Source organism: Chiloscyllium plagiosum, chromosome 5 (genome assembly GCF_004010195.1).
Source record: "Chiloscyllium plagiosum isolate BGI_BamShark_2017 chromosome 5, ASM401019v2, whole genome shotgun sequence".
Lineage (NCBI taxonomy): Eukaryota > Metazoa > Chordata > Chondrichthyes > Orectolobiformes > Hemiscylliidae > Chiloscyllium > Chiloscyllium plagiosum.
The window spans coordinates 20445459-20473265 of NC_057714.1; the positions used below are offsets into that span (position 1 = coordinate 20445459).

General features: G+C 42.8%; 1 protein-coding gene across 3 annotated transcripts in view; it reads right to left on the reverse strand.

Annotated features, from left to right (window-relative positions):
• The window catches only part of myo10 (myosin X), a 330909-nt gene that overhangs the window by 249180 nt on the left and 53922 nt on the right, over positions 1-27807 (reverse strand). For 2 of the 3 annotated variants that reach the window (XM_043689679.1, XM_043689680.1), the window contains exon 2: positions 6833-6931. The exons of the other annotated variant lie outside the window; for it this stretch is intronic. In XM_043689679.1, coding sequence (XP_043545614.1) covers positions 6833-6931 — 99 coding nt within the window. The remainder of the gene's footprint in view (positions 1-6832; positions 6932-27807) is intronic. 3 annotated transcript variants of the gene reach the window in all.

Here is a 27807-nt window from a genome sequence, read left to right on the forward strand (position 1 = left end):
CTTAACCCTGTTTGCTAAAGAGATTTCATGACCCCTTTTAGCCTCTTAATTGTTCATTTCAGATTGGTCTTACTTTCCCGATATTTTTCCAAAGCTTTGTCTGTTTTCAGTCACCTAGGCCTTATGTATGCTTCTTTCTTCCTCTTAGTTAGTCTCATGATTTCACCTGTCATCCATAGTTCCCTGATCTTGCCATTTCTATCCCTCATTTTCACAGGGACATGCCTATCCTACACTCTAATATACCTTTCTTTAAAAGCTTCCCACATATCAAATGTGGATTTACCTTCAAACAGCTGCTCCCAATCCACATTCCCCAACTCCTGCCAAATTTTGCCGTAATTGGCCTTCCCCCAATTTAGCAGTCTCTCTTCAGGATCACTCTCCTCTTTCACCATGAGTATTCTAAAACGTAGGGAATTGTGATCACTATTTCCAAAGTCATCCCCGACTGAAACTTCAACCACCTGACCAGGCTCATTCCTCAACACCTGGTCCAGTATGGCCCCTTCCTATGTTGGACTATTTAGAAAACCCTCCTGGATGCTCCGTACACATTCTGCTCCATCTAAACCTTTAATACCAAGTGAATCCCATTCAATGTTGAGAAAATTAAAAGCTCCTATCACCACCACCTACATCTTTCCATAATCTGTTTAAACAAATTACTTGTCTGACACTCAAAACAAAACAAATAAAGCCACTGACTAGCATAGGGGCGGGCTGCCTTCTAGTGGCCGGAAGGTGGGAGGGATGGCTGGGTTGCTGGGGGTCTGTATTTTATGCACTTTCTTAATGTAATTGGACTGTCTTATATGTATTTGCCATTGTTACTGTTTTGTGATGACTGAAACTGGGATTTGAGGTTTGTCCTCATTTCCCTAAAAACTGGTTGAACAGTAGGGTTTGGGGTCTGACTTTGTCACTCTCCCTTGTATATTGCTGTTTCTCTGTATACAGCTGTAAATGTTATTCAAAGTTTGGGAGAAGATTTGTAGCTCGGGTGCTCGTTGTTGTGGTTCTGTTCGCCGAGCTGGAAATTTTTGTTGCAAACGTTTCGTCCCCTGTCTAGGTGGCATCCTCAGTGCTTGGGAGCCTCCTGTGAAGCGCTTCTGTGGTATTTCCTCCATAAATATTATGATTTGGAGATGCCGGTGTTGGACTGGGGTGTACAAAGTTAAAAATCACACAACACCAGGTTATAGTCCCACAGGTTTAATTGAAAGCACTAGCTTTCAGAGTGCTGCTCCTTCATCAGGTGGTTGTGGAGAATAAGATTCTAAGACACAGAATTTATAGCAAATGTTTACAATGTGATGTAACTGAAATTATACATTGAAAAATACCTTGATGGTTTGTTAAGTCACATCTGTTAGAATAACCATGATAGTTTCACTTCTTTCATATGTAAATCACAAAACCTTTTTTAAAAGTTACATTCTCAGATTAACTGTAACAATTGGTGTCAGCCAGATAAGATGTTGTAGGTGTTAGCCCCCTGTGTTCTGTTGTCTGTGCCATAATGTTGAGACCGATCCTAATCTAAAAAAATGAGTTAACAGAGTCTTACGTGGATTCATGCAGTTTTTGAGCAAAGTACAATATAACTCTACAAGTACAAATTCACCCCACAAACGTGTGTGTGTGTGTGTGCGCGCGCACGCATGCATCTGGGGTGGGGGGTTGAGAGTGTCTGAGAGACAGACAGAGAGACAGACAGAGACTTATACTTATACTTCAGGCTGGATGACTGATGAAATAAACCTTCAGTTTCAGAGTTGAGGATAATGGGAGCAAGGCATAATGGACTTATTACCACCACAATAATCCAGAAACTCAGCTAATGTTCTGATGACCTAGGTTCGAACTCCACCACGGTAGATGGTGGAGTTTGAATTTTTTAAAAAACATTGCAATTAAGAATCGAAGGTGACCATGAATCCATTATCGATTGCCAGAAAAGCCCATTTGGTTTACTCATGTCCTTCAGGGAAGGAAATCGGTCATCCTCCCCTGATTTGGCCTCCATGTGACGCCAGATCAACTGCAATGTATTTGACTCTCAATTTCCAGCAAATGCCCTGAGCAAGCCATTCAGTTATACCAATCGCTATGAAGTCTCACAGAAATTAACTCAGATGGATCATCTGGCATCAACCTTGGCACAGGAAAACATCATGGCAGAAACAGCCCCGTCAACCCTGCAAACTCCTTACTAACATCTGGTGGCTAATGCAAAAATTGGGAGAGCTGTGTCACAGACTAGACAACCAACAGTCATATTCATGGAATCATATCTTACAGGCAACGTCCCGGACACTATCACCATCCCTGACAACTGGATATGACAGCACTACAGAGCTTAGATCAGATCAGTTGGTTGTGGGATCGCAGAGCTCTGTCAAACTCTTGCTTATGCTGTTGGGTGGCTTCACCAGGACAGACCCAGCAGAGGTGTTGGAACAGTGGTATACAGTTGGGAGAGAGTTACCCTGGGAGTCTTCAACATCTATTCGAAGTCTCATGGTTTTGGGTTAAACATGGGCAAGGAAGCTTTCTGCTGATTACCACATACCATCCTCCCTCAGCTGATGAGCAAAAACTTGGAAGGAGCATTGAGGATGGCAAGGACACAAAATGTTCTCAGAGGGGGATTTCAACGTTGACCACGAGTCCTGAAGGATAGAGCTGCTAGACTGGGTATCAAGAGAAAAATATACTTGACCTCAACCTTACCAATCTGCCAGCTGCAGATGCATCTGTCCAAGGCCATATTGTTAAAAGTGACCACTGCACAGTCCCACCTACACGTTGAGAATAACACCTATCATGTTGTGTGGCACTATCTATGCAATAGATTTCAAACAGGTCTAAAAACTAGCACATGAATAACAAATGTTTAGAGGGATATAGGCTGAGCACAAGCAGGTAGGATGAGTTTTATTTGGGATTATGGTCAGCATGGACTGGCTGGACTGTAGGCTTTGTTCCTGTGCTGTAGTCCTGAATCTAACTCAAGACTGAGCACCCATGGGATGCTGTGGAACATCAACAGTGGCAGAATTGTATCCAGCATAATCTGTAACCTCATGGCCCGATATATACGCCACTCAATTGTGGGCGGCACGGTGGCACAGTGGTAAGCACTGCTGCCTCACAGCGCCAGAGACCCGGGTTCAATTCCCGCCTCAGGCGACTGTGTGGAGTTTGCACATTCTCCCCGTGTCTGCGTGGGTTTCCTCCGGGTGCTCCGGTTTCCTCCGGCTTCCTCCCACAATCCAAAAATGTGCAGGTTAGGTGAATTGGCCATGCTAAATTGCCCTCAGTGTTAGGTGAAGGGGTAAATGATGGGTCTGGGCGGGTTACGCTTCGGCGGGTCGGTGTGGACTTGTTGGGCCGAAGGGCCTGTTTGCACACTAAGTAATCTAATCTAATCTCTAATCTAATCAATCATTACCATCAAGCCAGGGGACCAATCCTAGTTCAATGGAGAGTGCAGGACAGCACACCGAGAGTAGCACCAAGCACACCTGAAAATAGATGTTAACCTGGTGAAGCCACCAAACAGTAAGACATATTAATGATAGGTGACATGACTGCATGGGGAAGGTCATGTCTTACAACCTTGATTGGAGTTTATTTGAGGATGATGACTGATATGGGCAGGGTGGTTGATGTTGTTTGGATAGACTGCTCAAGGACCTTTGCCAAGGTTCCTCATGGCGAAGGTGAAGTCACATGGGATCCATAATGAGTTGGTAACATGGATAGACAACTGGCGTAGTCATAGAAAACACAGTAGCAGTGGAATGGTGTTTCTCTGATTATATTATACTGAAAAGCAGTCTCTGAGTACATAACTCAGAAGAGCAGTCGCTTTGTACATTATAGAGAACATCAGACCCTGTGTGTATTACACAGCATAGCAGCTCCTGTGTAGATTACAGCAGTTCCAGTGGTGTTCCACAGGGATCAGTGCTGGGACCCTCTTGTTTGTTTTGTACATAAATGATTTGGATGAGAATGGAGGTGTCCTGATTAATAAGTTGGCTGATGACACAAAGAATGGGGGAGCTGTGGATAGGATTACCAGAGGAGACAGTACAACAGGCTGGAGACTTGAGCAGAGAAATGGCAGATGAATTTAATGTGTGAGGTGATGCATTTGAAAAAACAAATGTAGGAGGGAAGTGTACAGTAAATGGTAGAACTCTTAGTCTCATCAACATACCAACAGATCTAGGCATACAGGTCTACAGTTCCCTGAAAGTACACAAATGATGGTGAAGAAAGCATACAGCATGCTTGGTGAATTACCAATGCATAGTTATTTGGTCCAAATCCTGGAATTCCCTTCTTAACACAACTGTGAGTCTAATTACAGCACCTGTCCAAGAGGTCAGCACCCCATCAACTTCTCAAAGGCAACAAAGGGATAGGTAATAATGGCTGGCAGAGCCAACCATACTCACATTTCTAGGGGGAATCAAAAATACAAATCACCCTTGCGCACAGACCACTCACTGGTGACATGTATGCCTCAAGTCTCCTTAGTGTGTCAATTCTTAACCCCTTATTAGGTAGAGACAGTTACAAGATCTTAACACCCAGTAGCACCTTGCTTATCTGTTATCTTTGGAATGTTTATTGTGTATTTCACACCAGGCCCAATGCAAAGTATTGTTCTAAATTATCTGCTGTTTCTGGTCCACATTACTGATTCCCCAGTTGCATCTTCCAAATGTCCCACACTTAATTTTAGCCATTCGCATTTTATAAATGCATTGAAACTCATGCTGTTTGATTTTATAGACTGGCAAATCAGACTAAATTAATTTAGGCTACCTGGTCGACATGGACAGAAGGTTCTGTTTCAGTGCTCTCCAACACTATGACTATGACTTTCATTAAACATGAATACAGAGGGAGAAAACCAATTTAGGTCATCAACTGCTGCTTACTAAAACTCTGCTGACCAGTTTTGCTAACCACAGATTGTTAATCCCACTAATCAGTTCCTTCTTTTTAACCAGAATAAAACATCTGCCTATGCAGCTGCAGCCTCGAGGCAGTCTAGAATGAGGGGTCATAGTTTCAGAATAGGGGTAACAAATTTCAATAGGAGACGAGGAGGAATTATGTCTCTCAAAAGGGTTGTGGAGTCTATGGAATTCACTACTTCAGTGAAGCCAGGGCATGAAGTAAATTCGAGGGCAGGAGATAGATGTATTATGGAGAATGATTAGGAAAATGGTGTTGAGTTCAAGATGAAATCAGCTATCATTGTATTAAATGGCAAACCACGTTCAAGGGGCTGAACTGCGTACACCTGCTCCATGTTCTGCTAATCCACTGACTTGCCCTTCAGTCTACCTTCGACACCTTTCCTCATACCTCAGTACTAACTCTTGTTTACTAGTTGAGGACACCTGTTTGAGTCCAGAGTTGCCCTCTCTCAAACTGACTTTGAAATTCTACTATTACGTTATAATTGCTATCCTACCAGGAATGCTTATGTTTTTCAGCCAATCAGCTGAACAGGTCTTACAGTATTTAAACTCAGTTGAACAAAACCAACACAAAATGATCAGAAATACCTTACCAGTGACATGAGGAGTCTTGGTAGCTATTTCCAAGCAGGAAATCCCTGCCAAATGAGACTGAAATAAAATTTCTGGAGATACTCAATTGATCAGTCAGCATCTCTGAAGAGTTAGAAAGTCAAAAAGACCTTCCATCCTACTTTTTCCAACACTTCTCCTCCCTCTTCTTGTATCATGACCCTATAATTGAATATCAGACCACTATACTTAGCATTGTCATTCATTGCAAAATTTGACACATCCTCCCTTCAATCTCCACAACTTTGGAAACTCACGGTTCTCCAACCCCTAACATCTGTTTCTAACTCTTTGCTAAAATCCATCCACAAGACCTGGCTGATATATTGTTTCACCCAGTTCCTGCTCTACTGAACATACTTACATCCACAATGTTTTCTCATCTTGTGCAATCACTTCCTGCCTAAATCTGCAATTTTTCCGCATCTTCAGTATTTGCATTTGTCTATTCAAATGAATCTATGTGGTACTAGATCAGACCTCATCTGGTGACCTCAACAGCTTTTATTCTCCAACATGTCCAGAAGTGTCACATGGTTCTTTCAGATTCTATTATAAATATGCCTGTTCAGCCTTAGATTTGTTCAAATGCATGTAAAAGATATTCAACTGAAGTTATCAAAAAAAATGTATACAGCTTAACCAAAAAGGAATGAGAAGAGGAGCATTGTAGAAACGTAGGTTCAGCTTTAACACTGCTTACCTATGGGAAGATGGGCATTTCCAACTTCATTTTGAACAGGTTTCTACCTGCCCCAATTTTAACTGGGTGACTGGGACTACCTAATGCAGTATCTCACTAACATGTACAAGTTTAGTTTAATTATATAATTTGGATCCTCATCACAGTCATGACATTCAATCCCAGCGAAATTCACTGTCATATGGAATCATTGCCTGAAGAGGAGGTAAGTTTTTTTCATACACTTTAAAGATTTCTCTGCAGACCAGTCAAACAGAAAACACTCCTGTGAGACATTCATATAAACCACAGGCTTCCCTTTTGCTGAACCTCTCATCTCCTACTGTCCCTTTACGTCTCATTGTTTAAAAATTTGTGTCTCAGCCGAGACAATTCAAGTATTCTGCGTGCCTCGTCTCGGTTTGAATTCCAATTCAGAGGTATGAGCGGCAATGGAAATGCAAACAGTAAATGCCAAAAGGTTTCCAATTTACTTAGTCAGGTCAACCCTATGCCCAATTTCACTCACCTGACCACAGCTTGTAATGAAACTGATTACTCCACCACCACAGCTTGAAACCATACTTGGGAGGTGCTGCTCATCTGCTCTTAACCAGACCCATGTTCCCTGCAGAGACACAGGAAAAGAAAGGAAATTTAAGGACAAGTAAACTTACATTTGTTTTGGATAAGTAAATTGTCAGGATGTTTTGTGCTTATGCCCCAATAGTTCGAATGACATGGTGTAAAATATCCCATTCTCTTGTCAGAGGGTTAAGTGTTTGCTGTGGTAGGTCACACATGTAGCTTGCATGAGGAGAAAAAGTGAGGACTGCAGATGCTGGAGAGCAGAGTTGAAAAATGTGACGCTGGAAAAACACAGCAGGCCAGGCAGCATCCGAGGAGCAGGGGAATCGATGTTTCGGGCATAAGCCCTTCTTCAGGAATGAGGCTGGTGTGCCAGGCAGGCTGAGATAAAAGGTAGGGGGGAGGGGATTTGGGGGAGAGGCGCTGGGAATACGATAGGTGGAAGGAGGTGAGGGTGATAGGCCGGAGAGGTTGGGAAGAAGATTGCAGGTCAAGAGGGCGATGCTGAATCCGGGGGTTGGGACTGAGATAAGGTTGGGGGATGGGAAATGAGGAAGCTGGAGAAATCTACATTCATCCCGTGTGGTTGAAGATGAGGGGCTCTTCCTCCAGGCGTCGTGTGGTCAGGGTCTGGCGATGGAGGAGGCCAAGGACCTGCATGTCCTTGGCGGAGTGGGAGGGGGAGTTAAAGTGTTCAGCCACGGGACAGTTGGGTTGTTTGGTGTGGGTTTCCCAGAGGTGTTCCCTGAAACGTTCCGCAAGTAGGAACCCTCCAGTTCCTAGAAAGTAGGAACCCTCCAGTTCCTAGAAAGAAAGGGACACCTATAAAACTCTGACAGGTTGGGGAGTATAACTTGGGAAGTTAAGTTGCAGGTGTACAGGATGTTGGTGAGGCCACATTTGGAGTATTATGTTCAATTTTGGTCACCTTGCTTTAGGAAGGATGTTACTAAGCTATAAAAAGAGTGCACAAAACATTTACAAAGATGCTGCCAGGACTCAAGGGACTGAATTATAGACAGAGGTTGAACAAGCTAGGACATTTCTCTTTACAGTGTAGGAGACTGAGGGGGCATTGTACAGAAGTGTGAAAGATCATGAGAGGCATGGATAGAGTGAATGCACTCTGTCTTTTTCCGAGGGTTGGGAATCAAGAACGAGAAGGCATAATTTCAAGGTTCGGGGGCAAAAGAAGAAAAGGGGACCTGAGAGGCAACCTTTTTTCAGAGGGTGGTACACATATGGAATGAGCTGCCAGCAGAAGTGGTTGAGGTGGGTACATTAACAACAATTAAAAGGCATTTGGATAAATACATGGATAGGGTAATGGAGTCAGTGTGAATTGATAGTTTGGTCAGCCTAGGCCAGCTAGGGCCACGTGGCCTGTCTCCATGCTGTAAGACTATGACTCCATGACTAGACAGGGCAAGCACAATGAAAGTTCCCAATGATCGGAGAATCCATAACGAGAAGTCACTGTCTAACAAGACAGGAGAAGCCTAAAACCTAAAATTAAGAAGCAATTGTTTTATCCATAGCCTGTGGAATTCTCTATCACAGTTAGTGGCGGAGGTCAAAACATGAAATGTTTTCAAGGAGTTAAATATATTTCCTGGACATAAAAGGATCAGAATGCATGGGGAGAAAAGCAGGAACAGGTACTGAGATGGATGATCAGCCATGATCATACTGAATGGTAAAGGAGGCTGCAAGGACCACATGGGCCTGTTCTTGCTCCTATTTTGCTATCATTTTAATTTACAGAAGCCCTCAAAAAAGGTTAATGAAATGGACCACTACTAGGTCACTGTTGGACATGCAAAAATTTTTTCCATGACCAAGGATCTTATCCAAATGTTACAAGTCTATTAGGTAGCCACTGCAACAAACGTGATAGCTAATTTGTACACAACATACTCCCAAAAACAGGAATTACTATAGTAATTAGCAAGTCTGATTTTATAACGTTGATTGAACATTAGGCGAGTGCATCAGGTGTAATTCCACCTCAGTCTTCTTTGAAATAGTGCCATCTTTCCAACCAAGAGAGCAGATGGATCCTTGTTTTAAACATCTCTAACTTTGAAGCAACACTCAAGTGAATAGCGGTCAACATTTTTTTAAATGCTTAAATCTACCACCTGTTGAGTCAGAGGCATGGCCACTAGTTGGACAAGACTCACCAAGCAACACTTTGCTTGACCATACTTTTGCTTGTGAAAGGGAGGACAGACCTCCAAATGTTTCTCTCCAAGTTGGCTAAATACCAACTGTGATGGTTTGCTTTACAATTTCTAATCGCCAATTAGTATGAAAGCAATCAAGAACAGTGTCTGAGCTTTTATAATGTGCTGCCGTTGCTGTGAGTATGTTCACTGACATGGGAATTTGGTTTGCAGACATTTCGCCCCCTTTCTCGGTGACATCCTCAGGGCTGTGGAGCAGTCTCTGCGTGGAATCTTGTATGCCATATCTGTCCCGCACATGATGGGTATTGGAACTTTTGTTCTGGTGAGTTGTCATTGGAATGTGGCTGCAAGTTTACATGTGGCCCTAAATTAGAGCTGTCAGGTCCAACACTTTTCTTTTAATACAAGGTAGAATAGTTAGTGTCTAGTTCTAGAAAGGCACAGCAGGTCAGGCAGCATCCAAAGAGCAGGAAAATCAATGTTTTGGGCAAAAGCCCTTCATCAGGAATCCTGAAGAAGGGTTTTTACCCAAAACATGACTTTCCTGCTCCTCGGATGCTGCCTGACCTGCTGTGCTTTTCTAGCACCACACTCTTGACTCTGATCTCCAGCATCTGCAGTCCTCACTTTCGCCGAGAGTAGCTCGCATGCTGGGTCACAGCATGTCCTCACTGTGTTGTTTTGTACATCCCTGCAACTTCAGCCACAGATGCCCGTCAGACATAAAAGACCCAATCATGTGGAGGACAAACATGGTTTAAAAGATTTCATACAGAGACTGAACAAAATACTATCAAGGACATCCTTTGTGCGCACACACACCTGCGACAACATGACAATAATAGGACAAGCCACAGAGGACAGCCGAAGAATTCCGACAAACTTGGAACTCTTCCTCAGACTCCATCAATAAACACGTTGACCTCAATGTACCAACCACTGCAATGAACAGCCGGAGCCAGTAACAGAAATGAAAGCAAATAAATTCCAGCCGACGTAATTCAACAGTGCTTCACAGGTGCCTCTAAAGCACAGAGTCTGTCACCTAAAAACGTCTGCAAACCAAATTCCCAGCTCGGCAAACAGCACCTCAGCAGCAAATCTCTACACAAACCTTTTATAATCTGGTGCAAGTGATGCCTTAATTCAAGCTTGTTTGCTATTACTCCTTTAGTTTATAGATTAGATTCCCTACAGTATGGAAACAGGCCCTTCGGTCCAACCAGTCCACACCGACCCTCCAAAGAGTAACCCACCCAGACCCATTTCCCTCTGACTAATGCACCTATGGGCAATTTAGCATGGCCAATTCACCTAACCTGCACACCTTTGGATTGTAGGAGGAAACCGGAGCACCTGGAGGAAACCCACGCAGACACAGAGAACGTGCAAACTCCACGCAGACAGTCGCCCGAGGCTGAAATTAAACCTGGGACCCTGGTGCTGATAGGCAGCAGTGCTAACCACTGAGCCACTGTGCCGCCCCTCTGGCAGCAAGCTACAAAACCTGCTCACTGCTTTCCCTGTGCACAGTTAAGGGTATCTACCACGAAAACTACAAACCGTAAGCATACTCATACATCCTCATCCTCAGATGCCTCACAGTAACCTTGAACGCATATGCCGAAAAGCTTCTACACTAGAAAGCATCACCCATGCTCTGTATTAAAAATCAATGCAGGTTAGTCGACAATGGGTCACAGCTTTGCAAACAGGGCACTTGTTCTGAAGGTTATTTTTGCGGCGTTCATAAACCATTCATCAGTTTCAGCAGCTTGATCTAACTGCTGAACTGAAAACCAGCACTGATGTCCCCAGTCAGCGACTACTGATGTTTTAAAGTAAAACATTGCTCTTCAACACCCAACAAACACAAAAGATCTGGTTTATTAATATATCTTTGTACATCAACCTTTGAACTGCATATTTTGAACAATTTCCTAACTGCTAATTAATAAAACATGTTTATTGTATAGTATTCTGTGGAAACTTTTGGTTCTAAATTGCCAAGTCAACTTTCAGAGAAACATACTGAAAAAATGATGACTGAGTACATCCAGTCCCAAGTAAAACAGTTTGCTGCTTTGGTACCCATTTCTTTTTGTGACATACTAGGCTGGCAAGGATCAGTAAATCGGATAACCTGCAGATCACATAACTTCAAAAGTCTGCTCATTACATCAAAACAAAATACTGCCTCTGCCAGCAAATACTTGAATTTTAAACAAGGTTGCCAACCTGTGAACAGGTTGAACTCCTAAATATGCCAAGAGATAAATCACTGTACAAAGAAAGTAGGTCTATGTATAATAGGTTACAGAAAACATCTCATTTTTCAAGCAATTAATCCAGATTTAGATGTTTTTTCTGTAATAACATTACCAGGATTTTCATAAATTGAATACTTTTGTGATTCATTCCTCACCAAAGCCATCTGCAATATACCGGCAAACACCCAAGTCTATTGAACAGTGACATATCTACTTAAAAGACCTATTCTCATGAATTTCAGGTTAGGTTCACCCCACACAATCTGAGTAACTTCAACATAATAATACCTGTACGTAAAAAGTGATTTATCAAATAATAGAGGGTTCTGACTAAGCTATCAAAGGACAATGCTCCTTCTAAGCAACGCAGTTTGCTGTCAGCCTCAATATTCCCATATAGGTCATAAAGACATTGGACCCTTTAAGCTTACAGAAAGGTCTGAAGAAATCATCTGATTCAAAGTGCGGGCTTTGGTGAGCTTCAGGACTGCTCCCTACTGGTAGGCTAAGCAAAAAAGGAAGAGTACCAGCAACTGCTTAAAAACAACTGTGGGGAACATAGAACATTACAGCACAGCACAGGCCCTTCGGCCCTCGATGTTGCGCCGACCTGTCACACCAATCTGAAGCCCATCTAACCTACACTATTCCATGTAGGTCTATTTGGATGAGAATATAGGAAGCTAAAATCAAATTTTTCTTTTCTACTGGCTGTGTAGCAAAGAGAGGCCATTTTGCAGAGGGGCTGTGAGGGAAAAGTGCTGCTATTGAAGTCAAAGTATGGGTTTTTCATAAGCATTAGACTTTGCTGAGGAAGGCAAACACCATTTGAGGAAAAAAGTTGCCTCTCGGGTCCTGTTTGAAAAGTTTTGCCTCTCATATTAAACCTACACCCTCTAGTTTTGGACTCCCCTACCCGGAGGAAGAGATCTTGGCTATTCACTTTATCTATACCCCTCAATATCTTATAAACATCCAGGGAACAAAGTCCCAGCCAATCTAGCCTCTCCTTATAACTCAAACCATCCAATCTCAATTACATCTTTTTTTGCATCCCTTCCAATTTAATAACATCCTTCCGATAGCAGGGCAACCAAACTTGTATGCGTACTCCAGACGTGACCTCACCAATGTCTTGTACAGCTTTAATCCCAAATCCAGCAGTCAATGCTCTGACTGATGAAAGCAGGCATGCCAATTGCCTTCGTCACCACCCTGTCAAACTGTGACACCACTCTCAAGGAACTAAGCACCTGCACCCCAAGGTCTCTCTGTTAATGGCCCTACCATTGACTGTGCAATTTGTGCCCTGGTTTGCCTCACCAAAATGCAACACTTTGCATTTATCTACCTTCAAGTCGATCTGCCATTTCTCGGACCATACGCTGTGCACTATGCCACCAATTTTAGTGTCATCTGCAAAGTTACTAGCCATGCCTCCTACATTCTCATCCAAATCATTTGTATAAAAATTACAAACAACAGCGGACCAGACACTGATCCTTGAAGCACAATGCTGGTCACAGGCCTCCATTCTGCACACCAACTCTCTACTGCCATCCTCTGTCTCCGAACGTCAAGCCAATTTTGCATCCCACTGGCCAGGTCTCTGTGGACTCAGTGTGATCTAACCTTACTAACCAGTCTATCAAGTAAGAAGATTAGATCTGCAACAAATGCTGTTGATCAAGAGTCTCCAATTGAATGCATCAGTTGGACAGGTAATGAGGAATTTACAAGAGCAAGAGGATGTGATGGATGGCAGTTATAGGAAGGGAGAAAAGTTGCAGACACAGTCACACTACTCCAAGAGATGTCAGAGACATACACATAGTGCAGGTGTTACTTTCACTCCTATGTCTTATGGTCTTAAGAGAGATCGAATGAATCCTGAGAAGAGTATAAAGGCAGTAGGAGTATACTCCTAAGAAGCAAATCAGGAGGGCAAAAAGGGGACATGAGATAGCTGTGGCAAATAGGGTTAAGGAGAATCCAAAGGATGTTTACAAATACATTAAGGATAAAACGGTAACTAGGGAGAGAATAGGGCCCCTCAAAAATCAGCAAAGCAGCCTGTGTGTGGAGTCGCAGGAGATGGGGGGACATACTAAACATTTTGCATCAGTGTTTACTGTGGAAAAGGTCATGGAACATATAGAAAGTAGCGAAATAGATGGTGACATCTTGAAAAATGCCCATATTACAGAAGGTCGTGCCTCACAAACCTTATTGAATTCTTTGAGAAGGTGACTAAGGAGGTGGACGAGGGGAAAGCGGTTGATGTGGTGTATATGGATTTTAGTAAGGCGTTTGATAAGGTTCCCCATGGTAGACTACTGCAAAAAATACGGAGGTATGGCATTGAGGGTGAGTTGGAGGTTTGGATTAGGAGTTGGCTGGAACTGGTGCACAAAGACACAGACATCTCATTGTACATTCCCTTCTCTCAATTTATAGCCATTCAGATAATAATGTACCTTCCTGCTTTTGCTACGGAAGTGGAGAACCTCACATTTATCGACATTATCCATGTGTCCATGTACACAGATCTTTGAAAGTTGCCACCCAGGTAAATAGTGCGGTGAAGAAGGCATATGGTGTACTGGCTTTTATTGGTAGAGGAATTGAGTTCCGGAGTACTGAGGTCATGTTGCAGTTGTATAAGACTCTGGTGCGGCCGCATCTCGAGTATTGGGTGCAGTTTTGGTCGCCATATTATAGGAAGGATGTGGAGGCACTGGAACGTGTGCAGAGGAGGTTTACCAGGATGTTGCCTGGTATGGTAGAAAGGTCGTATGAGGAAAGGCTGAGGCACTTGTGGTTGTTTTCATTGGAGAAAAGAAGGTTTAGGGGTGACTTGATAGAGGTGTACAAGATGATTAGGGTTTTAGATCGGGTCGACAGTGAGAATCTTTTCCCACGTATGGAGTTAGCTATTACAAGGGGGCATACCTTTAAATTAAGGGCTGTTAGGTATAGGACAGATGTTAGGGGTAGGTTCTTTACTCAGCGAGTCGTGAGTTCATGGAATGCCCTGCCAGTAGCAGTGGTGGACTCTCCCTCATTATGGGCATTTAAGCTGGCATTGGATAGGCATATGGAGGATAGTGGGCTAGTGTAAGTTAGGTGGGCTTGGATCGGCGCAACATCGAGGGCCGAAGGGCCTGTACTGTGCTGTATTCTTCTATGTTCTATGTTCTAAGAGGACATGCTCGATGCCTTGAAACACAAAGTAGATAAATCCATAGGACCTGGTCAGGTATACCATGGAACGCTGTGGGAAACGAGGGAAGTGATTGATGGGACTCTTACTGAGATATTTGTATCATCGATAGTCACAGGTGAGGTGCCAGAAGACTCCAGGGATCAGTGATGTTGGTGGTGGGCAAGTTGTTGGAGGGAATCCTGAGGGACAGGATGTACAAGTATTTGGAAAGGCAAGGACTGATTAGGGATAGTCAGCATGGCTTTGTGCGTGGGAAATCATGTCTCACAAACTTGATTGAGTTTTCTGAAGAAGTAACAAAGAGGATTGATGAGGGCAGAGCAGTGTGCATGATCTATATGGACTTCAGTAAGGCGTCCAACAAGGTTCCCCATGGGAGACTGATTAGCAAGGTTAGATCTCATGGAATACAGGGAGAACTAGCCATTTCGATACAGAACTGGCTCAAAGTTAGAAGACAGAGGCTGGTGGTGGAGGGTTGATTTTTAGACTTGAGACCTGTGACCGGTAGAGTTCCACAAGAATCGGTGCTGGGTCCACTACTTTTCGTCATTTATATTAATGATTTGGATGTGAGCATAAGAGGCATGTTTGCAGATGACACGAAAATTGGAAGTGTAGTGGACAACGAAGAAGGTTACCTCAGATTACAACGGGATCTTGATCAGATGGGCCAATGGGCTGAGGAGTGGCAGATGGAATCAGATCAAATTCAGATAAATGCTAGGTGCTGCATTTTGGGAAAGCAAAGCAGGACAGGATACACCTAATGGTAAGGTCCTTGGGAATGTTGCTGAACAAAGATCTTGGTGTGCAGGTTCATATCTCCTTGAAAGTGGAGTCACAGGTAGATAGGATAGCGAAGAAGGCGTTTGGTATGCTTTCCTTTATTGGTCAGAGTATTGCGTACAGGAGTTGGGAGGTCATGTTGCAGCTGTACAGGACATTGGTTAGGCCACTTTTGGAATATTACGTGCAATTCTGGTCTCCTTCCTATTGGAAAGACGTTGTGAAACTTGAAATGGTTCAGAAAAGATTTACAAGGACGTTGCCAGGGTTGGAGGATTTGAGTTATAGGGAGAAGCTGAACAGTCTGGAGCTGTTTTCCCTGGAACGTCGGAGGCTGAAGGGTGACCTTATAGAGGTGTACAAAATTATGAGAGGCATGGATAGGATAAATAGACAAAGACTTTTCTCTGGGGTCGGGGAGTCCAGAACTAGAGGGCATAGGTTTCGGGTGAGAGGGGAAAGATATAAAAGAAACGTAAGGGGCAAATGTTTCACGCAGAGGGTGGTACATGTATGGAATAAGCTGCCAGAGGAAGTGGTGAAAGCTGGTACAATTGCAACATTTAAGCAGCATCTGGATTGGGGTATGAATAGGAAGGGTTTGGAGGGATATGGGCCGGGTGCTGCAGGTGGCACTAGATTGGGTTGGGATATCTGGTCGGCATGGATGAGTTGGACCGAAGGGTCTGTTTCCATGCTGTACATCTCTATGACTCTGTGGACTATTGCTAGTCAGTCCTTGCCTTCCCAAACACACATTAGATCCTGTCTCAAACTCCTCCAACATGTGCATCATTAATATTCCGCTCATTGAACTGTAGTTTCCTGACTTTTCCTCGCAGCCATTTGGAAGTAATGGCACATTAACCATGCTCAAGTCTTCTGGCACCTCACTTATGGCTGTCAATGATACAAATCTCTCTGATAGGGGGCCTGCAAGTTCTTGTCTGGCTTCTCACAACGCCCTGGGATTCACTTGATCAGGTCCCAGAGGAATTTATTTACCCCTGTGCATTTTAAGATGCCCAGAACCTCCTCTTCTGTAATATGGACTATTTTAGACATGATGATTTATTACCCAAAGTTCACCAGCTTCAATGGCTTTCTCCACAGTAAATACTGACTTTGGCTTCATACTTTTGCCCTTCTGATTTCCCTCTGAAGTATACTCCTGCCTCCCCTATATTCTCAAGGAATCACAGGATCCCAGTTGCCCATACCCGACATCTGACTCCTGTTTCTCGACCACAGCCACAATGCCTCTATTCCCCAGTGTTGTCTACTCCTGCCAGCCTTGCCCTTCTCATCAACAGAGTCTCACTTAGGGGACAACATGGTCACTCACACAGAAACATTTCTGTGGCTGTGAACAAGACTCTAGGATGGTATTTTCTCTACCTGGTATCAAGCTCAAGAATGTCTTTGAGCAGGCACAGGGTTTTCTGAAAGATGTGGATGAGCAGCCAGGGACGATGGTCCATATTGGCATGCATGACAAAGGCAAAGAGTGAGAAGGTGTACAGCTGAGGGAATCTTGGGAGTCAGGTAGAAAAGTTGAAAACCCTTTTGGGTTGTAATCTCAGGATTACTCGTTGTGCTGCATGCTTGTGAGGCCTGAAATAGGAAGATAATTACAGTGGTATGTGTGGCCAATGGTCTCGCGCAGGACAGAAGGCTTCAGGTATCTTAAGCATTGAGGTATCTTTCAAGGCATAATGGACCTGTACAAGGAGGGCAGTTGCACCTAAATTGGAGAGGTGTCATAAACCTTGCAGGGTGCTTTTCTGATTACACTCAGGACGTTTTGAACTGGTGTGTCAGGGAGAAAGGAACCAGAGCAGAGCAATCTGTCAGCACATGGGAGTTATTTAACAGAACAGAATAGTCCAGCACAGGAACAAGACCTTTGGGCCACCATGTCTGCACCAACCATGAGGACATTCTGAACTAATTCCAATCTGCCTGCACAAGGTCCATCTCCCTATATTCCCTGTCTAAATGCCTCTGAAACATTGCTATCACATCTGCTTCTACCACTTTCCTTGAAAGATTGTTAAATCAACCAAGTCTTAACAGGAAGAACAGGCAGGGCCAGGTTAATGAACACAGGAGGACTGGCAGTCTGAAGTGTAATGCAAGGAGTCAAACAGGTCAGGCAGGTGAGCTTAAATCCTCGAGTAATACATGGAACTGCAATGGTGTGACCGTTACAGAAACTTAGTAAAGAGGACTAGACTGGCAACTCAACATTTCAGGGTTTAGATGTTTCAGGCATGATAGAGGGCAATGTAAAGTGGCTGGAAGAGTTGTATTACTGATTAAGGAGAATGTCACAGCTGCACTAACATAGGACATCTTGGAGGGCTCATTCAATGGAGGTCGTCTGGGTAAAACTCAGGAATAATTAAAAAACAGGGGCAATCACGATGATGGGGTTATACAACAGGCTCAGTGGTTTGCAGCTGCCTCCCAATGCCAGGTTCAATTTCACCGTCAGGTGACTGCGTGGAGTTTGCTCATTCCCCAGTGTCAGCATGGGTTACCTTTTGGTGCTCCAGTTTCCTTCTGCAGTCCAAGGTTAGATGGATTAGCTGTGCTGAATTGCCCATACTGTCCAGGCAAGGTGGGTTACTCATAGGAAATGCAGGGTGATAGGATAGGGAAGCTGGGTCGGGATGGGATGCTCTTCAGAGGCTCACTGCGGATTCAAATGGGCTGCATGGGCTCTTTCCACACTGTAAGAATTCTATAATTCTAGGCTTGCCAATAGCTAGCAAGAGATGGAGAAACAGAGGAGTTGGTATAAATATGTAAAAACAGAGTTCTTATGGATGATTTTATCTTCCCAATATTAACTGGAACTCAGAGTCAAGACTGTAGCTGGAAAAGCACAGCAGGTCAGGCAGCATCCAAAAAGCAGGAGAATTGACGTTTCAGGCAAAAGCCCTTCATCAGGAATGCCAGTAATGTCGATTCTCCTGCTCCTCAGATGTTGCCTGACTTGCTGTGCTTTTCCAGCACCACATTCTCAACTTTAATCCCCAGCATCTGCATTCCTCACCTTCTCCTGGAACTCCCTGAGTGCCAGAAGCTGAGATGGGGCTGAATTCATTAGATGTATCCAAAGGGCATGGTTCTTAAAATAATATATAGGCAGTCCAACTTGGGAAAGGGCAGCACTAGACCTTGACCAGGTGATTGAGGTTTCAGTGGGGGAACATTTTGGGAAGGGATCATAATTCTTCAAGTTTCAAAAAATCATTATAGATAAGAATAAGACTGGTCTTGGGGTGAAAGTGCTAAATCAGGGATGGTTAATTACAACAGTGTTAGGGAGGAACTGAAGAAATTAAATTACAGGCAGGTGTTTGAGGGTAAATCTACAGACACATCAGAGCCTTTTAAAACACCAGCTGACCAGAGTTCATGCCCAGCATGTTCCTGTGAGGATAAAAGATGGGGATGAACCCCAGACATGAGATATTGAATTTTTTTCACAAAGAAAAAGGAAGCATATCTAAGTTTTCAGAAACTTCAATGAAACAAGGTCCTTCAGGAAACAAGGAGCAGGAAAGAATTTAAACAAAGAAATCTCCTTTGCAAGTAGGATTCACAAAGGAGAATCCCAAGGTATGTTTCCTGTGTGTCACGAAGAAGAGGGTAGCGAGGCAATTGGTAGGTCCATTGAATGAAAAAGGGAGGAAATTGCTGAATGGAGCCAGAGGAAGTGGGTGAAGTCCTTAATGAGTATTTTGTATTGATCTTCATCAAGGAGAAAGACATGATTAAGGAATGGTATGCTGATATTCGAGGGCGTGCCGATACAAAGGAGGTTGTGTTAGGTGTCTTTAAAAAAGCCATTAAGGCAGGTACATGCACTCTCAGGGCCTGATGAGATCTACCCCTAGATACCAAAGGAGGCAGAGGAGGAGATTGCTGGGACCTTGACAGAGATCTTTCCATCCTCTTGAGCCACAGGTGAAGTCCCAGAAGACTGCAGAGTAGCCAATGATGTCCCTTTGGTTAAGTTCATAGGGTATGAGCAGGGAGGGAAAGAATTAAGTTTTGAGTTTTGAGAAACAAAAGGTTCAGCTCAGCATGACTCAGATCAGCTAAGAATTTGCAGTAAACAATGAGATGTTGGAAGCAAGGGGAGTGGTTTAACAAGGTGAAAAAGCGTTCATTATGTAAAGCCATTTAACAAGCAGCAGCAATCGGTACATGAAGTCAGTTAACAAGGTGAAAAGCATCCATTACGTGAAGCCAGTTAACAAGGTTAAGAACATTCATTGCCGAATAGCAGAAGGCTTAACTATTTACTACTGGCACTCGCTGATTGTTAGGGCTACCCAATCAATATTTATGTTGCTTTATCTGGATGCTCCTCCCTGTAAAATGGCTATATAATTCCATTAAGAAACTGCTGTTTGAGAAAAGACCGAGAACTCATGTCCCTGTGCACGTGGGTGATCATTCTCTCTCCCTCCAGGGCCTGGAATAAAAGATGAAGGGGGTAAAAGTATACCGTGTCTCTGAATGTTTTGCTTCCACAGAGGTGGGAGCAGGACAACAATACCTTTGTTAAGGAAAGGTAACAAGGATAATCCAGGAAATGATTGGTGTGTGATTCATACATCAATGGTTCGAAAATTATTGAAGTAGATTTTTAGTGACAGGATTTACTCACATTTGGAGAAGAATCGACTTCTTCAAGCTAGTCAGGACGACTTGGTGCAGGGGAAGTACTGAATCACAAATTTGATTGAGTTCTTTTGAACAAGTGACAAAGATGATCAAGGGTAGGGTACTGGATGTTGTCTATGTGAGATGTCAAAGGTTTAATGCTCTGCTGACCTTCAAGAAACTCAATGTACCTGTTGTCTTGCAGGTACAAATGTAAAAAATTTACACTGCCATCTCCTATTATTCAGAGTAAGTTTACATTATTATCTCTTTTTCAGAATCAATAAGAACATTGCAGTTCTGACCACACCCTGTAGTTTAAAAAAATGATTTCACCAGATCTTGCCATCAAATAATGATTTTTCTTGACATTTGTGTTTCTGGAAATAATCAGGTTACTGTATTGTATCTGGAGTGGCACGTGACTGTGGGGGAGTGGCTGGGCATTACTGACTGTGATCTAAGATTTTGTATAAAAGGAAGAACTAGTCTCTTTGTTCAGAGAGATCTCTTGACACACTTCCTAAGCATTGCGAGGAATGTTTAGTGTTCCTCCAAAGCTTGTACTTGCTTAACAAATTTTGACTGTTCACAGAAGTTGGCGTATTGCAGTTGCATCAAGTGTGTAAGAATCTCAAGAAAAAGAACCTAACATATGAACGTTACTAAAAAGTGTTTGACAAAAGTCCCTCATGACAGGCTGTCCAGAATATGAAGCCACAGTGAGTTAAGTTGGATACAAAAATGGCTTGCTCACAGAAGAGTTGGGGTGTTTTTCCTGACTGGATGTCTATAACCAGGGGTATTCCGCAAGGATCAGTGCTGCGATCTTGGTCATTTGTAATGTATTTAAATGATTTGGATGAATATGTAGGTGGTAAAATTAACAAGTTTGTAGGCATCAAGAAAATGGGTAGAGTTTAGTTCGTGAGGAAGGTTGTCAATGGATACAGCAAGATATAGATCAGTTGGAAAACTGGGCAGAGAAACAGCAGGTAAATGTTAATCCAGACAAGTTGGCAAATCAGGTATAAGTGTTATGTATACAGTAAATGGCAGGATGCTTAGGAGCACTGATATGTAGTGGAGATCTTGGGGGTGCCTCAAAGTAGTGGTAACACAAGCAGATAACCTAATTGTTATGGAACAGACCAGACACCTGAAAATATTTTAAAGGTAGTCTGGCCCTAACTTCTTATTTCATGGTCGATGTGAAGTGCTTGTTCAAGATGCAATATGACTGGTCAAACTTCTCCATGTTAAGCAAAACACAATTTATTTAAATACAATAGCTCAAATACAAACACATGGAAGAGGAATTTAGAATAACTTAATTATTGAAAAACGTAACCAAATAATAGATACAGTAACTATTAACATTTAACTGTTCCAATATCATAACAATACATCACTCAACAAAAAGGCAAATTCGGGCACAGATTCTTGCATTCAGTTCTCCAATGAGAGGGAGGAAACAACACCAAGAGATTTCAAAGAAAGTAACAGCTCAGAATCATTCACTGAAGCTTCCAACACTTGAGACTCCAAACAGTTTCTGCTGTTAAAGGAAACAAACTAGATAGCCCAGCCTGAGAGAACTAGTCACACCCAATTAGGCTGTAAAAAGCAAGGCCTCCAAAGCCATTTAATTAAGCTGACCGCAGTAGCCAGTTTGGCATCTCTACTTTACAACCTCACTTTTAAAAAATGCCAAAATAAACTTTCAAGATGACAGCATTGTCACACATGGCAAAGGCAGCATATGGTGTGCTTGTCTTCATTGGTCATGGCATTGAGTATTTAACAAGGAGAGAGTGAGGACTGCATATGCTTGAAATCAGTGTCGAAGAATGTGGTGCTAGAACAGCACAGCCAGTCAGGCAGCATCTGAGGAGCCTGGATTGGAGCAAAGTAAAGACAGGTTGGACAAACTTGGATTGTTTTCACTAGAGCATTAGATTCCCTACAGTGATGAAATAGGCCCTTCGGCCCAACAAGTCCACACCGACCCTCCCCTACATTTACCCCTCACCTAATACTACAGGCAATTTAGCATAACCAATTCATCTAACCTGCACATTTTTTTTGGACTGTGGGAGGAAACCAGAGCACCCGGAGGAAACCCACACAGACACAGGGAGAATGTGCAAACTCCACACAGACGGTTACTGAGGCGGGAACTGAAGCCGAGTCTCTGGCGCTGTGAGGCAGCAGTGCTAACCAGTGTGCCACCGTGCATTATAGTAGATAGAAGTATATAAAATTATGAGATGCATGGATAGTGCAGATTGTCAGTGTCTTTTCTCAGGACAGACATGTAAAACACTTGGGAGAATAGACTGAGGTTAAGAGGGGGAAACATTTGAAAAGGAGATTTATAAGGCACATTCCCCGCACCCCACTCCCAAGATGGTAGTACATACTTGGAATATGCTGCTACAAGTGTTGGTACAAATCAGGTGATAGCAACATTTAAGAGGCACTTAGACAGACATGAGTAGGCAGGGTACAGAGGGATACAGACCACGTGAAAGCAGGTGGGATTGGTTTAGAATTGCACCATTCAAATCGGCACAGACGTGGTCGACCGAAGAGCCTGTTCCTGTACTGTTTCATATTCTGTGCAAATGAACTAAGATTTGGATACTCCTGTACTCAAATCCTTTTGCAATGATGGCTAACATTCCATTCGCCCCCCCCTAATAGCATGCTGCACATGCAAGTTAGCCTTCAGTGACTTATTTCAAAGACCTTTTTTGGTCTCTTTAATCATCTACTCATTTCTACCTCTGCCCATTTAAGATTACTCCTCACTGCTGTTTCTCCTGTAACTTTTTCCATATTTTGTTCCATCTGTTACATTCTTGCCTCTTCAGAGTCTGTCCAAACCCTCCTGAGTCACGCAATACCAAGTTGAATCCAACAGGTTTATTTGAAATCACAAGCATTTGGAGCACTGCTCTTGCCATTTCTGATAAGCCTGTTGGACTACAACCTGGTGTCATCTGACTTCTGACTTTGTCCACCCCAAGCCAACACTGGCACCTCCACATCATGGCTACCGTCCTGATGTCACTTTACATCTTCCTCATCATCCATTCAGCTTTGTATCATTATCAAAATTGCAAACATTACATTTGGTCCCCAGCTACAAATCGTTGCTGCAGATTGTCAACAGCTGGGGTCCTAAGTACTGATACTTGCAATTCCCCACTAGTGTCAGGCTGCCAAGTAAAACACTTACTCCTGTTATCGGTCTGTGAGCTAATCCTTAATTCACAGCATTCCATGGCCTCTGATCCCTCATGCTTGCATCTTTCTAACCAAGTACTATATCTAATTTAAGTAATAATTTAGATCCATCCTGTATCAATGCTGTTAATAAAATAATAAAAAAGCTCCAAAAATTTCCAATAATTTCCCATTTTAAATCCATGCTGACTATAACCAATTAGATTATCCAAGTGATTATTCCCCACACCCTTAATAATAGAGTCCAGTATTTTTCCCACTACTGATTTAAGGCATGGTGCTCTGTAGTTCTCTCTCACTCCCTTAAATAGAACAAATGACTTACGCTGAACTCCAACCCCTCAGGAATCATTGGAGAATTTACAACAAAAACTTGGCACGGATCAGCCAGAGTTCCACAAGGAAAAAGAAAAGTCACTTCGATTTTGTCCCAGTCCAACAATTACAGATGAATCAAGCAGATTGTCAAAACATCACATGGAAAGCTCGTGCTATATTCCATTGGCAGGCAGACAAACCTTGTGCAGAATAGTTACAGGCATCGACTTAAGATGTAGCAAGTCTTGGTATCAGAGTAGTACTTGAGCTGAAACAAAATCTAAACTCCTACCATCAGGAAATCTGCGCGCGCGCAGACAGACAGAGTCCAACAAAACCAGCCAGGATACAGTAGTCCATTGAATGGATGTTTATTTTTAAAGTATTGTGAGTCATGATTTCAGGCTCAAAAAAGCAGCATTTTTGCTACATGAGAAAAATAGAACCAAAGTAAGAGGGACTTCTGCAAAGCAAGTGCAAATTAATGATTTCGCATCCAAAAATCCATTTTCTAAGTATCTCAACATGAAACAAGTTACAAGTTAACAAAAGAAGAGTTAACTTGTGTTTTGCCAACTGCAACAGCCTGAAGAGACAAAATACTGAACAGCCAGTAAAAGACACAAGTACAAATCCACTGATTATAATATGCTCAAAAGCATAAGGCCGAGTAGAATTTGTACTGCTCTTTGAATCAATGTTAGAATGTGACACAAGGTTAAATTATGGAAATGTGGCCAAGTTGTCATTCCAAATAGATTGAAATGAACTAAGGTATAAAGCATACTGTTTTCTCATTTGAAACGTCATAACATCATAATGAGTGTCTGAAAACACCCTTCCCCACCTAATGAGTCACCACACAGCATTGTACTACAGTTAGCTTTAAAAAAAACTGAGCAGGCAGGTCAGAAAACAGAATCCAAACTAACTTAAGTCCTTCAGAGCGAATTGGGTGAGAAGTGGTTGACTTGAGGGAAAACCACTGTACCATGATGCTCAAAGCTATTCTATGAAGCGAGAGAGGCTGTACACAGATTACGAAGGGAGGAGCAGTTGGTGACTCAATAGGTCAAGGGAAAGACAGCCTGGAGTGCACCAAGTCAGAAGCCATACAACACCAGGTTATAGTGCAACAGATTTATTTTAAATCACAAGCTTTCGGAGCACTGCTCCTTCATCAGGTCAAGTGGAGGGAAACACTTCACCTGACAAAGGAGCAGCTCGAAAAGTTTGCAATTTCAAAGAAATCTGTTGTCATCTGACTTCTGACTTTGTGTACCCCAGTCCCATACAAGCATCTCCATGTTTGCAGCAAGACAGAGTCCTATATAATCTGTTACTTCCCAGGTGCAAGCATTCAGGACAAAATCGCATGACTGAGTCAACTTCTGGTAAAATAGGGCAGTAGTTCATATGGGCACCAATAACATAGGCAGGGACAGCTGGGAGGTCTTGCAGGATCATTATCGGGAGTGGAGAGTCAGTTGAAATGCAGAACCACCACAGCAGTAATCTCAGAAGGGAGGGACTTTAGATTCTGGGGCAGAGAGATTATTTTTGGGAAACAAGAATAACTGTTCAGAAGAATCAGCTTCACCTGAGCAGGAAAGGAACTGATCACCTACCTTAGACAGACTAAATAGTATAGTGGCTGTGGATTGAAACTTGTTGAGGGAGCAGGTAGTTGACAAATGGGTGTAGTTTTGGAAGTACCAGAGGGGAAAAAGGGAAGAAGATGGTGAATTTGCAAAAGGAACAGAGAGAAAGCTTCAGTGTTGACTGTGAACAAAGAAATGATCAACTGCCAATAGGCGATAAAGTGATAAGGGGCGGGTTAAATTTTATGTAAATACACAGAGCATGGTGAACAAAATCAGGAAATTGGAAGTAGAATTGCTCTCAGTAGCTTTGACAGAAGAGAGGCTCAAGCCAGACAAGGACTGGATACCTAAATCCCAGGTTATAAGATTTTAAATAATTACAGGGTGATTAAAAGGGGAGGTTGTGTAATAGTCTTGGTTCAAAGATAGTAACATAAGCATAGTGTCATAGATTGAAATGCAGGAACGGCACCTATATCAGAGAATCCTAAGGTGTGTAAGCAGGACATTCAACCCATCAAGTCCACAACAACTCTCTGAACAGGATCTCAACAGGACCAAACTACCCCTTCCTATCCCTGTAACCCTGCATTTCCCCATGGCCAATCTATCTAACCTGCACATCTTGAACGGTGGGTGGAAACCCATGCAAACTTTTGGAGAAGAGTGGAATTGAACCTGGATCCCCAGCCACCCTCGAACCAACATAATTGGAGGTGAGAAACAGGAATAGAGTAGTGGCCTTATGGGGTATTTATTACAGACCAGCAAATAGTAGGGTGGAAGTAGGAGAGAGCATTTGTAGGTAGATCATGGACATCTGCAGGACACAGTGTCATAATAGTTGCTGATTTCAATTCCCCAAGAGTAGACAGGGAAAAGAGGAAAACCATCAGGCATGGAAGGGGAGAAATTCCTACCATGTCTGCGAGAGAACTTTTCACAACATTGCATTTCCAATCTTATCAGGGAGGGGGCTTTGCAGGATCCGGTCCCATGAAATGAAGCAAGCCAAAGGGGAAATATTAGAGTTGGCAAATGGGACATTAGGTTAGGATATCTGGTCGGTATAGAGGAGTTGGACTGACGGCTCTGTTTCTGTGGTATATTTCTTGATAACTATGGCTGGTGAATTGCATGTGTGGCTGATATTTGAAAAACAAAAAAGAGGCAAAAGATAACCCATCAAACTACAGACGTGACAGCTTGGCATATCTAGTGGGAAAACTTATAGAGGCCCTAATATGGGATAAGGGACAGGTCAAGGACAATGGCTTTGTCAAAGACAGGTCACATCTGACAAATTCAATGGAGTCCTTTGATGAAGTGATATAAGCAGTGGATGAGCATTGTGTTATAGATGTTGTATATGTGGACTTTCAGAAAGCTTTTGATACAGTGTCACATGGCAGGTTGGTTAGCAAATTAGAAAAATTTTGGATTGATGCATCCTTAGCAGCAACGATGAGAAGTTGGCTACAAGATAGGAAGTAGATGGTGGACAGATGGGCATTTCTTCGATAGGAGAAGAGTTGAAAGAGGTGATTGCTAGGTTCTTTTTCCAGAGATTCTTACACACTTGATGTAACTGCAAACACAAACTTCTGTGAGCAAGCAAATTGTATTAAGCCTAGTACAATATAAGCTTTGGAGAAAGCCTGAACACACTTTGCCGTGCTTGCGAAGCATGACCAGGGAAGCGCTCTGAACAAAGGAAACAGTCCTTCCTGTAGGCAAGATCTTTACATCACAGTCAGTAATGCTAACAAGACAACCCTCAGCCATCCCTCCACAGTCACACTCCACTCAAGACACAATGCAATGACTGGACCATCTCCAGAAACAATATAATGTAAATCCATCCCTTAATGGTCAATTCTGTTGCAAATCCTTTTTTTAAAACTAAAGGGAGTAGTCAAATTCCAAGTGTAATGTTCTCATTGATTTCTGAACAGAGGATGAAAATTTAAGTAGTAGGAAATTACAATGTAAATTGGCTTTTGAATAACGAGGAAATGGCCAAGCAAATGGCTTTGAGTGCCAAGAGGTGGCAATGTAACTTCCTTACAATCTACCTGTAAGTCAGAGGCATCCTACCCTAGCCTCGGGACATAACTTGCTCTGCTGACCTGCAGGAAATTCTAACTCTATATCACAGTGCTTCCCAGGGATTGGTGTTGGGAAACATGCTTTTTCTGATTTATATTAAAAACTCCATATTTGTAGATGATACTAAGTTGGGGAAAATAATGAATTGTTAGGATGATGCTGCATGGTTTGAGGAGGACAGTAACAAGTTGGCCAAATGGGTAGACACCTGGGAAATGAATCTCCAAACAGAGAAATGTGAAGTAATGCGTTTTAATGGAAGGTACAGTCAGTCAGTGTTACCTGCCATGAAGTACAGGAGCAGAGGGTCCTTGATGTTCATGTGGACGATTATCTGTAGATAGCCAGACAATTGGAAACACAGCCATTAAGGCAACTTCTCAGATCTTTGGGTTTATAAACAGAGGCAGCGAATGTAAAAGCAAGGAAATTATGCTACAACTTAAGATATTGTGTTTCAGGTTATCTTTACTAAC